Raw genomic sequence first — 11,810 nt, forward strand, 5'->3', positions numbered from 1 at the left:
GGCCGAGGCCTTCTTACCTCAGAGATTAATTAAGACAACACCCCACAGACCTGCCTACAGGGAAATCTGATGGAAGAATCAATTAAGATTTTCTCTTTCCAGATTACGTCTAGGTTTGTGGCATGTAGGCAAAACCCAACCGGCACCCTGGGGCTCAACATCAATGGCTACTTGTGTTTAAACTAATGCAGCAGTCCAACCTCTCTGGGGGTGAGTATGGTAAGGGGCCTTCCCCTGAGGGAGGGAATCACTACTTGCTCTCAATGGGAGAAGCTGTGAAAACAAGGTGGAGAAAGACACATGCTTGACAGTCATGGTGAAGGCTGGAAGCTGTCTGGATGAAGTGTTCTGGATGTATAATCAATTACATCCACGGAGTTTTCCTCATTTGAGGTTTCCTTGGTGAAATACAAGGGGCAGAGATTAGGCAGCAACAAGAACAATGTCTGCCTAGACTCACCCTCTGATGTCCAATTTCACTCTAAATTTCTATGAAGAATAAGATGTCTGAAAAAGTACCATTTCTTTGTATAGCTGAACTGGTGCAGTGGTATTCACGATATACAGATTCCATGCAGCCTCAGCCACGTGAGGGATTCCGCTCCTAACACTGGCATCTTTTCTAGAACTGAAAAGGATCAAAATTAGAAGACATGTTATTAATAAACTACAGTTTTCACCTGTAAATACTGGGTGCTATAAAATAATACAAGTATGACATCACTTCCATTTAATTTTTCCTTGGTCAATTGGGATACATATAGTCGATATGCATAGCTCACAGAACTTCACAGGTACACAGCATTTACTATTCTGTCATAAGCTGATAAGCCAGTTTGCCTCCAGTTTTCCAACACTAAGCTCTCCAAGCAGGCAAGCATGAGCTTTGTTCTGGCTCTCTTCACCATGGCTTCATGAGTCTAGCATGCCATGGCCATAACATCTTAACAGAAACAACATGTAAAACATTCACTTCACTGGAAAATGTTCACATTACACAAGTCTGTGAGTTAGTTTGCAGCATTATCTTATCTCCTACTATTACTGTGATGTATATTCATTAGTATAAAACGGATTATTCCTTAATCTAAAAAATATACTAATAGGCTCTTTTACAATACAAAAGTGACCACTGGATAAAAAAATACAACTGCTTAAAGTCCAAAGAAGAAAAGCAGCAAAAAGCTTTGTGGCCAGGACTAACATTATAGGATCTGTGTATCCCCATAGTTCCACAGAGAAGGCATGTCTTTTAGATTCTTATTCACAATACAGGTGACAGATACTCAAACCATTTTAAAATGTATTGCTTATAAAAGTTCTATGGTAAATTATAAGCAACATTATAGAGACCTTTATATCTTCTTTATTATCTCTGGAAAAGCCATCTATTTCATCATTCTGAGTTTCAATAAAATAATAAAACTAAGATAAACATAAAATATACCAGTTATACTTTGTTCCAGAAACTAGCAGAGATGTGTAGGGCTAGCGGAATGCTTACATAAGTTTCTTGGGTGACTCTCTTCTCTCTGGAATGGCCTCAGGCTCTGCCTTCGTCAGAAGTATGATGTGGTTTTTAAAGTGACAGATGGCTTTCAAACCTATGAAAAGCTGTATCCTTAGAGCACAAACGTCCATACTGACAGGTGGGCAAGCCTAATAAAGGATATATTACAAATTTAACCCCAGGAATGAAGGTATGTGAACCTCATCTTCAAAAGTTAGGGCTGGGGATGTAGCTTAGTTGGAAGGGTACATGAAGTTCTGGGTTCATTTACCAGCACATCATACCAGGGGTAGTGGTTCATGTCTATAATCCCCACACTAGATGACAGAGACAAGATGACCAGGAGGCAAAGGTTACAGTCAGCTACAAAGTGACTTAGAGACCAACCTGAGATACATGAGGGCCCTGTCCTTAAAAACAAACCAACAAAGTCAGTCTGTTCATTTGAGAAAACTCTTCCACCCAGTTCCTGTCCTTTAGAATACTAACCTAGGCATGTCAGTAACCATCTGCTCTATAGAGCTTTTCTGACTATAAATACAGAGAGGGTCTCACAGCCATGGACACTACTGCAGTTGTTCCTGAAGACCTTGCTGGAAGAGAAGCCTGGACTCATACCTTTCCACCAGTGCAATCTGTACTGAATGGAGTTTCTGGGCCTAATCAGATGCTATAAAAGGCCACACTACAGCACTTTCAAATGATTGTGTGAAAGAAACACTTGTACGTTTGCCTGACCCTAACCCCTTTCTTGTGAATAAAGTCTGGGAGATGTAGCAGCCTGGGCCATGTGTCTCTATAGGATACTACCACTCTCCAGATATCTGCTAATAGTACTGTGATAACAGTACCTCAGTTGGGTGGTGGTGGTGGTGGTGGTAGTGCATGCCTTTAATCCCAGTACTCACTGGGAGGCAGAGGCAGACAGCTCTCTGAGTTTGAAGCAAGAGTTCTGGTCTACAGAGCAAGTTCCAGGACAGCTAGGAATACTCAGAGAAATCCTGTCTCGAAAAACAAAATAACAATAGGCTCACTAGGCAGAACCCAATAGTTATTTACTAACTAGTCATCATATCTGTTACTAATTAATCATTAACAGACAGCACCCTGCCATCAGTCCCAAAAAGGGCACCAAAGATTGTAGGCAGACGTAAAGTAATCTGTAAAAACCAGCATAATTTGGGGGCTGCTTGCAGCATGCACACTTGTTACAAAAATTCATTAACTTATACCTTGGAAGTAAAACAGCCCAGGTAATATCATACAGTTGACTACATTTCTCAGAAAAGAAATTCAAGGTCAGATGATCATCAAACACTACATCTGAACATCACTTGTAATCCAAGCTTTTCTGATATTAAGGCTATTCTTAGTAAAAACAAAACTGAACTGATGGTTGATCTTGCATATCCAGTAACAAAGGCATGGAACATAAAAATAATTGTACTGTGATGATAGTAAAAGAAACAACTTTCTTCATCACATTCAATTGCACAATGCTGACCATGCTGTTGTAATAGTTCTGTACAATTGCTACCAATACGTCTTCAAAAGCAAGACTATAAAACCTGTGATCTCAGCACTTTAAAGATCGACAAAGCCCGGCAGTGGTGGCGCACGCCTTTAATCCCAGCACTTGGGAGGCAGAGGCAGGTGGAGTTCAAGGCCAGCCTGGTCAAATTCCAGGCCAGCCTGGGCTGCTATATGAAGGGGGAAAGAAAAGCTAAGAACAAAACAAAACAAATAAATAATAATATGTCATAGTTATGAGCTGCCATCTAAAGCAGTGGTTCCCCACCTTCCTAATGCTATGACCCTTAAATTCAGCTCCTCATGTGGTGGTGTGCCCCACCCATAAAATTATTTTCATTGCTACTTTATAACTATAATTTTGCTACTGTTATGAATCATAATGGAAATATTTTTGGAGATAGGTTTGCCAAAGGGGTCAAGACACACAGGTTGAGAAACACTGCCCTAAAAGTACACTATACCTATCACTTATTACACTTAAAACACTTTGAAACATCTTTAAAACTGTCAACTCACACATGAGACATAATGCTTAGTAGTTTCTCTCCACAATGAGTAATTTAATGAATGTATTAATTAGCATTACTATTACTATGATAAAACACCATGACCAAACCAGAAGGTTTCATTTGGCTCACACTTCCACAACATAGTCCAAATCCATCACTAAAGAAATTCAGGACAAGAATTCAAGAAGGGCTAGAACCTAGAAACAGGAGCTAATACAGAGGCCATGGGGGCATGCTGCTTATTGGCTTGCTCTTCCTTGCTCCCTCACCCTGCTTTCTTACAGAAGCCAGGGCCACCAGCCAATAACCAGCATTCCCCCATCAATCACTAATTAAGAAGATGTTCCACTGCTTGCCTGATCTTATGGAGGCATTTTTCTCCATTGGAGTTCCCTCCACTCAAGTTGACATAAAATTGGCCTGTGTCAAGTTGACATAAAATCACCCAGCACAACGAATTCGGCCTTTTTGGGCCTTTCGTCTTCGAGAAATTCAGGCCTAAAAACAAGTGTATAAGCATTCATGTGCTCCATTGTGCTCACTGTTCTACTGTCAACAGAAGCCAGTGCTAACCTTTAGTGTAGTATCCATGTATAGGTCTTCCTCATGTGCCACCGCTGCACTGCATCGCACTGTGAAACACTGCAGGCTTTGGCTAAGGAAGAAGAGATATGCAGTGAGCAAAGTGAGAGCCAGGAAACAATGCACCCATGACCACGGTGGTGGAGAGGTCTCCATAAGCAAACAGAAAAATAGAAGAGAGAAGACGACAATACTAGTATCTGACACGTGATAGAGAGTTAGACTGGGACAGTGTTGCTGAATCCCTGAGGCATGTGTGTAGACTACCTCATTCCCACACAATCTCAAACACTGACCCTGACCAAAGAGTAAGGCTGGCCAGGCTGGAGTCAACATCCACATTTTACAAAGCAGCCCAATACCCTTAACAGGAACTCAAAGTATGAACCTGTGACTTTCAGAGCCCAGATTAGGACCTATTTCCTGACTGTTGCTTACCCTATCATCTCAGAATGAAATTCAGCCTCGATTATGTGGTGTGACCAACTCAGAATACACAGACACAACAGTGGTAAAATGAACATGAGCAACAGGACTCTTCGGAAATGCCTTGTCCACCATCTTGCTTTGAACACTGGAAACGTTCATGTTCCCTGAGCCTCTCTAAAGAGTAGAACCAACAGGATCCAGGTCCTGACTCTATCTCCCTCTACAACCCCAGGGTAAAGAGACATAAGGACACTTTGAGAGCCCACAGACACCTAGCTGTTGTTATCTGTTGTGGTTCTCTCAATCAATATCAATATTGATTAGAAATGTATTCACTTAGAATTTAGTATTGGATCCATCGTGAGAATGATTTACAAGGATGACTCTGAAAACAAATTAGGAGCTTGGAGAAGTAAACAACAGCATGAGCTCTTTAAAACAAGGGGGAGGCTGGTATGGTGATGCACACCTTTTAACACTCAGGAGGCAGTGGCAGTTGGACCTCTGTGAGTCTGAGGCCAGCCTGAGGTACACAGTAAGTTCCAGAATAAAGAAAACCTATTAGGAGTGGTGTTGCCTTCACAATGGTGCTCTGTACCTCCTAAGACAGGGCATACAGCCAGGCCTCTCCCTAGCTCTCAGTGATACCACTTCCATCTCTCAGTGATACCACTTCCATCTCAAACCACCATTAAGAGCGTCTCCTACCTTAAAGGAAATCATCTCTGAAGCTATCACAGAAACTAGAAAGGCAGCAGCACATTTACTAATCTCCATCAGAGAAAGCATTGTTATGTGAAGTGAGACTGAGAGGGTGGGGCAGAGACAAGCACTGTGGGAGGAGAGTGACGGTGGGAAAGCTGGGATACAACAGTCAAGGATCTTTAGCTGCTAGGGACAAAAGGAAGCGTGGTAATTTGAATAGGTCTGGCCTCCTAGACTCAGGGGTTTGAATGCCTTGACCACAGGGAGTGACACCATCAGGAGGTGTGTCCTCATTAGAATAGGTGTGGCCTTGTTGGAGGAAATTTGTCACTGCAGGGGATCCTAAATTCAAGCTCCACTCAGGGTGGAGAATCAAGATGTAGAGAAGTCTGGGCTCCTCCAGCCCCATGCCTGCCTGTACACTGCCATGCTTTCCACCACGATGACAACGGCCTCTAAACCTGTAAACCTGTAAGCCTCTAAGCCTGTTACTAGATCTACTGTCCTAATGATGACGTGAGAAGTAACATACAGATGTACTGGATGCAGGTATGCTCACTGACTTCTCACTCTACTATCCATGTATACAATCAGAAGAGGAAAAACTGGAAAGTCTTTTTGCACATGGGATGGAAATGAGTATTTCTAGCCCTCCATTCTCCCTCCACTTCTGAGAGATGATAGTATATCTTAAAGAACTTTTTCTTGGGACTGGAGAGATAGCTCAGCAGTCAAAGACTTCAGCACCAGCTTGAGAACTTACAGAAAAGGAAGTGAGGCCAAGGCCAACAAGCGACACTGGGGCCGTACCTTGTGATGACATGCAAGAACTGTGGTGTGAGCACGGCTTGTTGAGACTTCTCAGGATACCAATAGACTGACATTAATTCAACAGACTTCACAACCATGTACAGATAGCCCACATGAGGTAACGAGAAGAAACAGAAGAGATTTGGCATCTCCTTTTTCTGCGATAAATCATTTTCATCAGGATGAAAACCTGCATTGGAAAAATTCAAGAAAGACATGCTATGAAGCCAGTAAATAAAGGAATCAATATCAAGACTTTCCTATGCAGACAGACTCTACTGTATCATACAATGACCACAGAGGTGCTCAGGGTGAGCAGACAGTAAGAAATGTTATGTTATGAGGAGAAGGTACTTAGGAAAGTACCATTTTGCAAGAACTAACAGAAAGTCACACTCATCAGTGGTCATTAATTTTGGAGTGTCCACCAGGGACCACAAGCTTTCCAAGAGACAGCAAAACTACTTGCACAAGAAACAATAATAATATCCTGATTAAACATGAGTCTACATCAACATGGTCAATAAAAACATAATTATTCCACAACTGGAACTTAAAGTTCTCTACTGTTTCCAAAAACTAAAAGAAACAGAAAAATTTTAATAATATTGCTCAGCAATCCAGTATATCAAAAGCACTGCCATTTCAACATACAAGAAACAAAAAACTAAGATTTTTTATTTTTATACTGAACATTCAAAATCTAGTGTATGGCTTACACTTATAGTATATATCAGTTTCAATTAGGTATATTTCAAATGCTAAAGTCTTCTTCCTCCTTCTCTGATCCCCATGGATACTGAAAGTCCAGTTCTGTACTGTTCACAACTATCCCAAAGCCAACTACATTTTTTCCTTCTTTCCAGGACATATCTGAGCTCTGGCTAAACAGAACTAGCCACTAATCTCTAAGCACAAGATAATGTTACAGCTTACATATGTTGGTTCCTCTTATGCAACACCTTGCAAAATTCTTCATCTTCTAAAATGTCTACATACCCCTTCCTGGACTCAGCTCAAATATAAGCCACACATTTACAGTCCTTTAGCCTTTCAATAAATACTCCCAAGGTAAGTGGAGAAGAGAGATTTTAAATAGAGAGAGCACAGGGCCTAAACTTGGGCTCAGAAGTTAAGAGCTCTTGAGGCTCTTCAGAGGGCCCGAGTTCAGTTCCCAGCTCCCAAGTTGGGTGTCTCACAACAACCTGTAACGTCTTCACTGGCCTCTGCCAGCAACACACATGCCAAGCCCACACTCAGACAGACAGACAGACACACATACACACACACAATAAAAATAAAAGTGAGTCAAAGTGAGAGAACCAAGGGAAGTCCTCTGTGGTATGGTGATATTTGAACTGTGCTCTAAAAGATGTGAATATACCACTCATGCAGTATCTGAAGCACGCACATTCTAGGCCTCGGTGGAAGGAATTATAGGTTTTACAGGAAAGGAAACTTGGCTAGAGAACAGTAAGCAGGTCCAGGTGGAAGTGAGACAAAATGAATGCAGAGTTAGGTCACACTGGCCCTGGACAATTAGGGCTTTTTATTCCAACTGTATGGGTAGTTCACTGAATGAAAGAGCTGACATGCTGACTAGCTTTGAGTTCTATGTCCACCTTTGTATCACACACACCCATTTTTTTCTCCACTCTCTGGTCTTGGCTCTTTCAGTTCCTCAAATACAGACTCTTTGCCCATGAGAGAACTTTGTGAGTTCCTCTATTTGGAACACTCTCTTCCCCTTCCTCCACTAAAAGTATCTCAATCCCAGTCAGCACAATGCACCCTACAGATCCAGTCTCAGGAAACAGCCTTCCTAGACCCAAGAAAAAGTCAGGGGGTTGTTGAAGTTGGGCCTTGTTCTTCCTCTCAGCCCCATGTTCCCAGAAATGAGACACAGACTCAAAATATATTTACAATTCCTTGGCCATATATCTAGGCTCTTCTCTGACTAGAATCATGACTTAAGATAACCCATTTATTTTAACCTACATTCCGTCACGTGGCTACTTCTCTGTGCTCAGGTACCATGCATCGGTCTCCTTTCCAGCATCCCCTTCCTTGGCTCTATTCCAGAATTTTTTTTTTTCCTTCTAGATGCCCCACCTGTATTTCCTGCCTAACCCAGAGGCTTACTGTTGCTACAGGCTTGTATACCAGGGCTCGTTTCCCTTAGAGCACTATTTCAGTGTTGTTAGTATGTGATGAGTATCTGCTTTCACCGTTAGGTAATTAGCTTCATAAGTACAAGCATGTTGCCTGCTTTCTCTCAGTACTCAGCACAAGTGTAGCTATTCAATAAGCATCTACTTAAATGTTATAAATACATGCGATTACAACAATATCTTCCCAGAAACCATCTGAAGATGCTGAACGGGCCATGAGCAAGTGCAGCGCTCATCAGATTTCTGGTGAACACTTAAGGACACTGGTGCCAAAGTTCAAAACAGTCCAATTAAGTCAGAATTAGAGTCCCCACCATATATATATTTTTTTAAATGACAAAGTCTTATGGAGCCCATGCTAGCCTAGAATTCACTGTGGAGTCAGAGAATGACCTTGCACTTCTGGCCCTCCGTTCTCTGTCTCCCACGTGATAGGATTACAAGTGCATACCGCCACAAACACCAGGTTTGTTCAGTGCTAGGAATGAAGCTTTATTCCCACTAAAAAAAAAAAAAAAAAAGTACCTGACCAACTTCACTACATCTTGCATTATATTTTTAAGTGTCCAGGAATGCAGTATGCAGCAGGGTTGAAAAGTAGTATTCTAAATGAGTTTCCACTCAAACCGTGCTTTTCTACCTCGCATTCAAGGCCATCCTAAGAAAGTTTGTCAAATACTACTCAGCTGGACCTAGACAGACCTCTACTCCAATAGTGCTCACAGATTTCCTTCTCTGGGTCTATAGACTATTCCAAAAGAAAAAAGAAATGAGGTTTTCTGGTCATATCCTCCTAATGGTTTCACTTCTCCTAGCCAATATGACTTTGCTTTCCTCAGGAAGATTCAGCAGGAAAAAAAAAAAACAAAAAAAAACAACCTACTGTCTCCACACGGGTCTTCCTTCCAGCTCAGGCCTTGCAAACCTCTCTACCCTGCAGCTCAGCTATACTTACCGCTTTGGTGAATGGGTAGCAGCTGAAGGGAATGTAACTTGATGTTATCAGACAAGACATAGGACGAGACATCTGGAGCAAAACGTCTGTGGGTTGAAGAGGAGACAGGGAAAAGATCTAATTTCCAGAGATTTTAAGCTGGCATGAAAAAGCTAAAAGCTTGTGAATAAAAAGGGACTCTCATACCTATACAATAGATGCCGAACATGTAAATATTTTACTTTTTCATCTTCTAATCCTGTGGACTCCAGTTTAACAGATATTCCAGACTGTTCACATTTTTCACCAAGGAGTTCCATGGGTTTTAGGCAGATAACAAAATCTTCTGACTCAAGCTGTGAAGTTTCATTACTGACATCTTAAAAAGTAAAATTTAAGAATTTAGCCACTAAAGTGCTACCACCTTCCAGAATGAACATTAGACATATATGTCCTAGCTGTGTCTATACTGCTATGACAGAACATTGACCAAGGGCAACTTAGGGAGGATCACAGTTTATTTCAGTTTACAATTCTCAGATCACACTCCATCACTGGGGAAGTTAGGGCAGGACTCAGGGATGGAGCTGATTCAGAGGCCATAGAGGAGGGCTGCTTACTGGCTTCTTCCCAGTGGTTTCAGTCAGCCTGCTTTCTTATACAACCCAGGACTACCTGCTCTGGAGTGCCACCATCCTCAATGGGCTAGGCCTCCTCACATCAATAGTTAAGAAAATGCCACATTAGTTTGCCTAGAGATCCATATCACAGAGGCATTATTTCAATTAAGGTTTATTCCTCTCAAAAAAAAAAAAAAAAAAACCCTCTAGCTCACTGTCAATTTAAAAAAATGGGAAGGGGGCAACATTTAATAACTAGTGTTATTAAATGTGTTATTAAATGTCATTAAATATTGACTATGAGAACACAGATTGGAAAGCCATGTAGTTCAGGAACCCAGGCACAGGGACTCACAGCTGTAATGACTACACTCAGGAACCTGAGACAGGAATATCCCAAATTTGAGCAGAGCCTGCATCAAGTTGAGTTCCAGGGAAGCTAGGGACACAATGGGACCCTGTCTCAACAAAAGAACACCAACTGTTTTCCCTTTAGAAACCCCTCATCTATTAACTGTTGCTCCATTACTCACCTACTGACAAATACAAGTAGAAATATATTTACACAGTGCAGAATCAGCTATGGATAGTCATTAACACAAACCAGGGTAACAGGAACACCTAAGCCCATAAGAACTGTGGCATGCCACTATAGATACCAGGCTTCTTTAAAGGTTATCAAAAAGATGATTTCTCTATAGTTAAAACTAGAAAGTCAAATTCATCACTTACCTTCCGCCTGTTTCAGTGGATTGCTGGTTTCTTGTGGGTGGTGGTTAATACTCTCTCCATGTATAGGGTCTGACTCCAGTTTTAGGAGTAAGACTTCTAAATCAGACATGACAGCAACATATCCAACACAAAAAGAGATTTCAACAGGAGTGATGTTATCTATGTGTATAATTAATGAACGTTCAAAGTTCAATATTGAGAATTCCTCATTAATGATATCATACTTCAAAGTAAATAACACTAACTTATTTGTACATCCAACAAGAAGATCTCCTTTCACAGGACAACACGAAAGGCACAAAGGGGCCTCAGACATTGGCATTTCAATTATAGACATCTGGTCTCTAAAGCTTTCACAGAAGGATGCCTCCACATTGTGGCCAACCATTCGAATGCACACACGGGAGTTGTCGCTCCTCTTACTCCTCCAATTCACGTAAGCACGCAGGAATATAGTTTTGTTTTTCTCTTCAATTGCTACCAGATAGTCTCCTAAAAAAGGAAGCAAGATTGCATTTGGATCTTAGAATTGCAAACTCAACCACTTATTTTGCTGCCTGAAAATGGAATGTATAATATAACACAGGAATCACTGACTCAAAGAAGGAACACAGCTGACCTCTAAGCGACAGCCTCTGAGGTGTGTTTTTAGGTTACATCAGCCATAGAGGTTCTGAAATACAGTCTCTTCCCATCTTAGTGTCTTATGACGACTCATTTATATTTCATGTAGCAATCTTATCACCGTTGAAAATGTATAATTCTCGTGAAGCTCTACTAAGTTACAGTAATATTAGTATAACTTACAAAATTCAGGTATGAATTAAGGGACTCTGAATTAAACAGAATTAACGTATGACATTTCCTTCCCATCCTAGAAAAGTCACAGCACTTCAAAGCTAGAAATAGCCAAATGAAATATAATCCAAGTTAATCTTCTTTTATCTGGTGATGATATGGGATGGTTTTCCCTATGAAAATAACATTTGTTGTGAAAATTAAAATGGTGAAATACAAAATAAAACATAACGACCTCCCCTTTCAATCTCATCGTTAAGAGCTAAGGTTTACAGAGCCCGGTGTGTGACCTTCAATCCTCTCATATAAACAGGGGTCCCAGAAAGGCTTTTGTCTGCTTTGTACTATCACACTAAATCTATTTAACAATCTACAATTTTAAATTTATGTTGAACTTAATAATCACATTTTTTGTAATGACTTGCTATAACTATAGTAACTTTTTTTTTTTTTGGTTTTTCGAGACAGGGTTTCTCT

General features: G+C 40.9%; 1 protein-coding gene across 6 annotated transcripts in view; it reads right to left on the minus strand.

Moving 5' to 3' along the window:
* The window catches only part of Hps3 (HPS3 biogenesis of lysosomal organelles complex 2 subunit 1), a 36,627-nt gene that overhangs the window by 21,125 nt on the left and 3,692 nt on the right, over positions 1-11,810 (minus strand). For all 6 annotated transcript variants that reach the window (XR_003836219.1, XR_003836217.1, XR_003836220.1 and 3 more), the window contains exons 2-8: positions 10,536-11,027; positions 9,391-9,562; positions 9,205-9,290; positions 6,079-6,268; positions 4,126-4,207; positions 1,505-1,659; positions 520-628 (exon numbers count right to left, since the gene is read on the minus strand). Coding sequence is in view for 2 of the 6 variants with exons in the window: in XM_021158088.2 (XP_021013747.1) it covers positions 520-628; positions 1,505-1,659; positions 4,126-4,207; positions 6,079-6,268; positions 9,205-9,290; positions 9,391-9,562; positions 10,536-11,027 (1,286 nt within the window). In the remaining 4 variants the exon portion in view is untranslated. The remainder of the gene's footprint in view (positions 1-519; positions 629-1,504; positions 1,660-4,125; positions 4,208-6,078; positions 6,269-9,204; positions 9,291-9,390; positions 9,563-10,535; positions 11,028-11,810) is intronic.

Source organism: Mus caroli, chromosome 3 (assembly GCF_900094665.2).
Source record: "Mus caroli chromosome 3, CAROLI_EIJ_v1.1, whole genome shotgun sequence".
In the NCBI taxonomy this organism is placed as follows: Eukaryota; Metazoa; Chordata; class Mammalia; order Rodentia; family Muridae; genus Mus; species Mus caroli.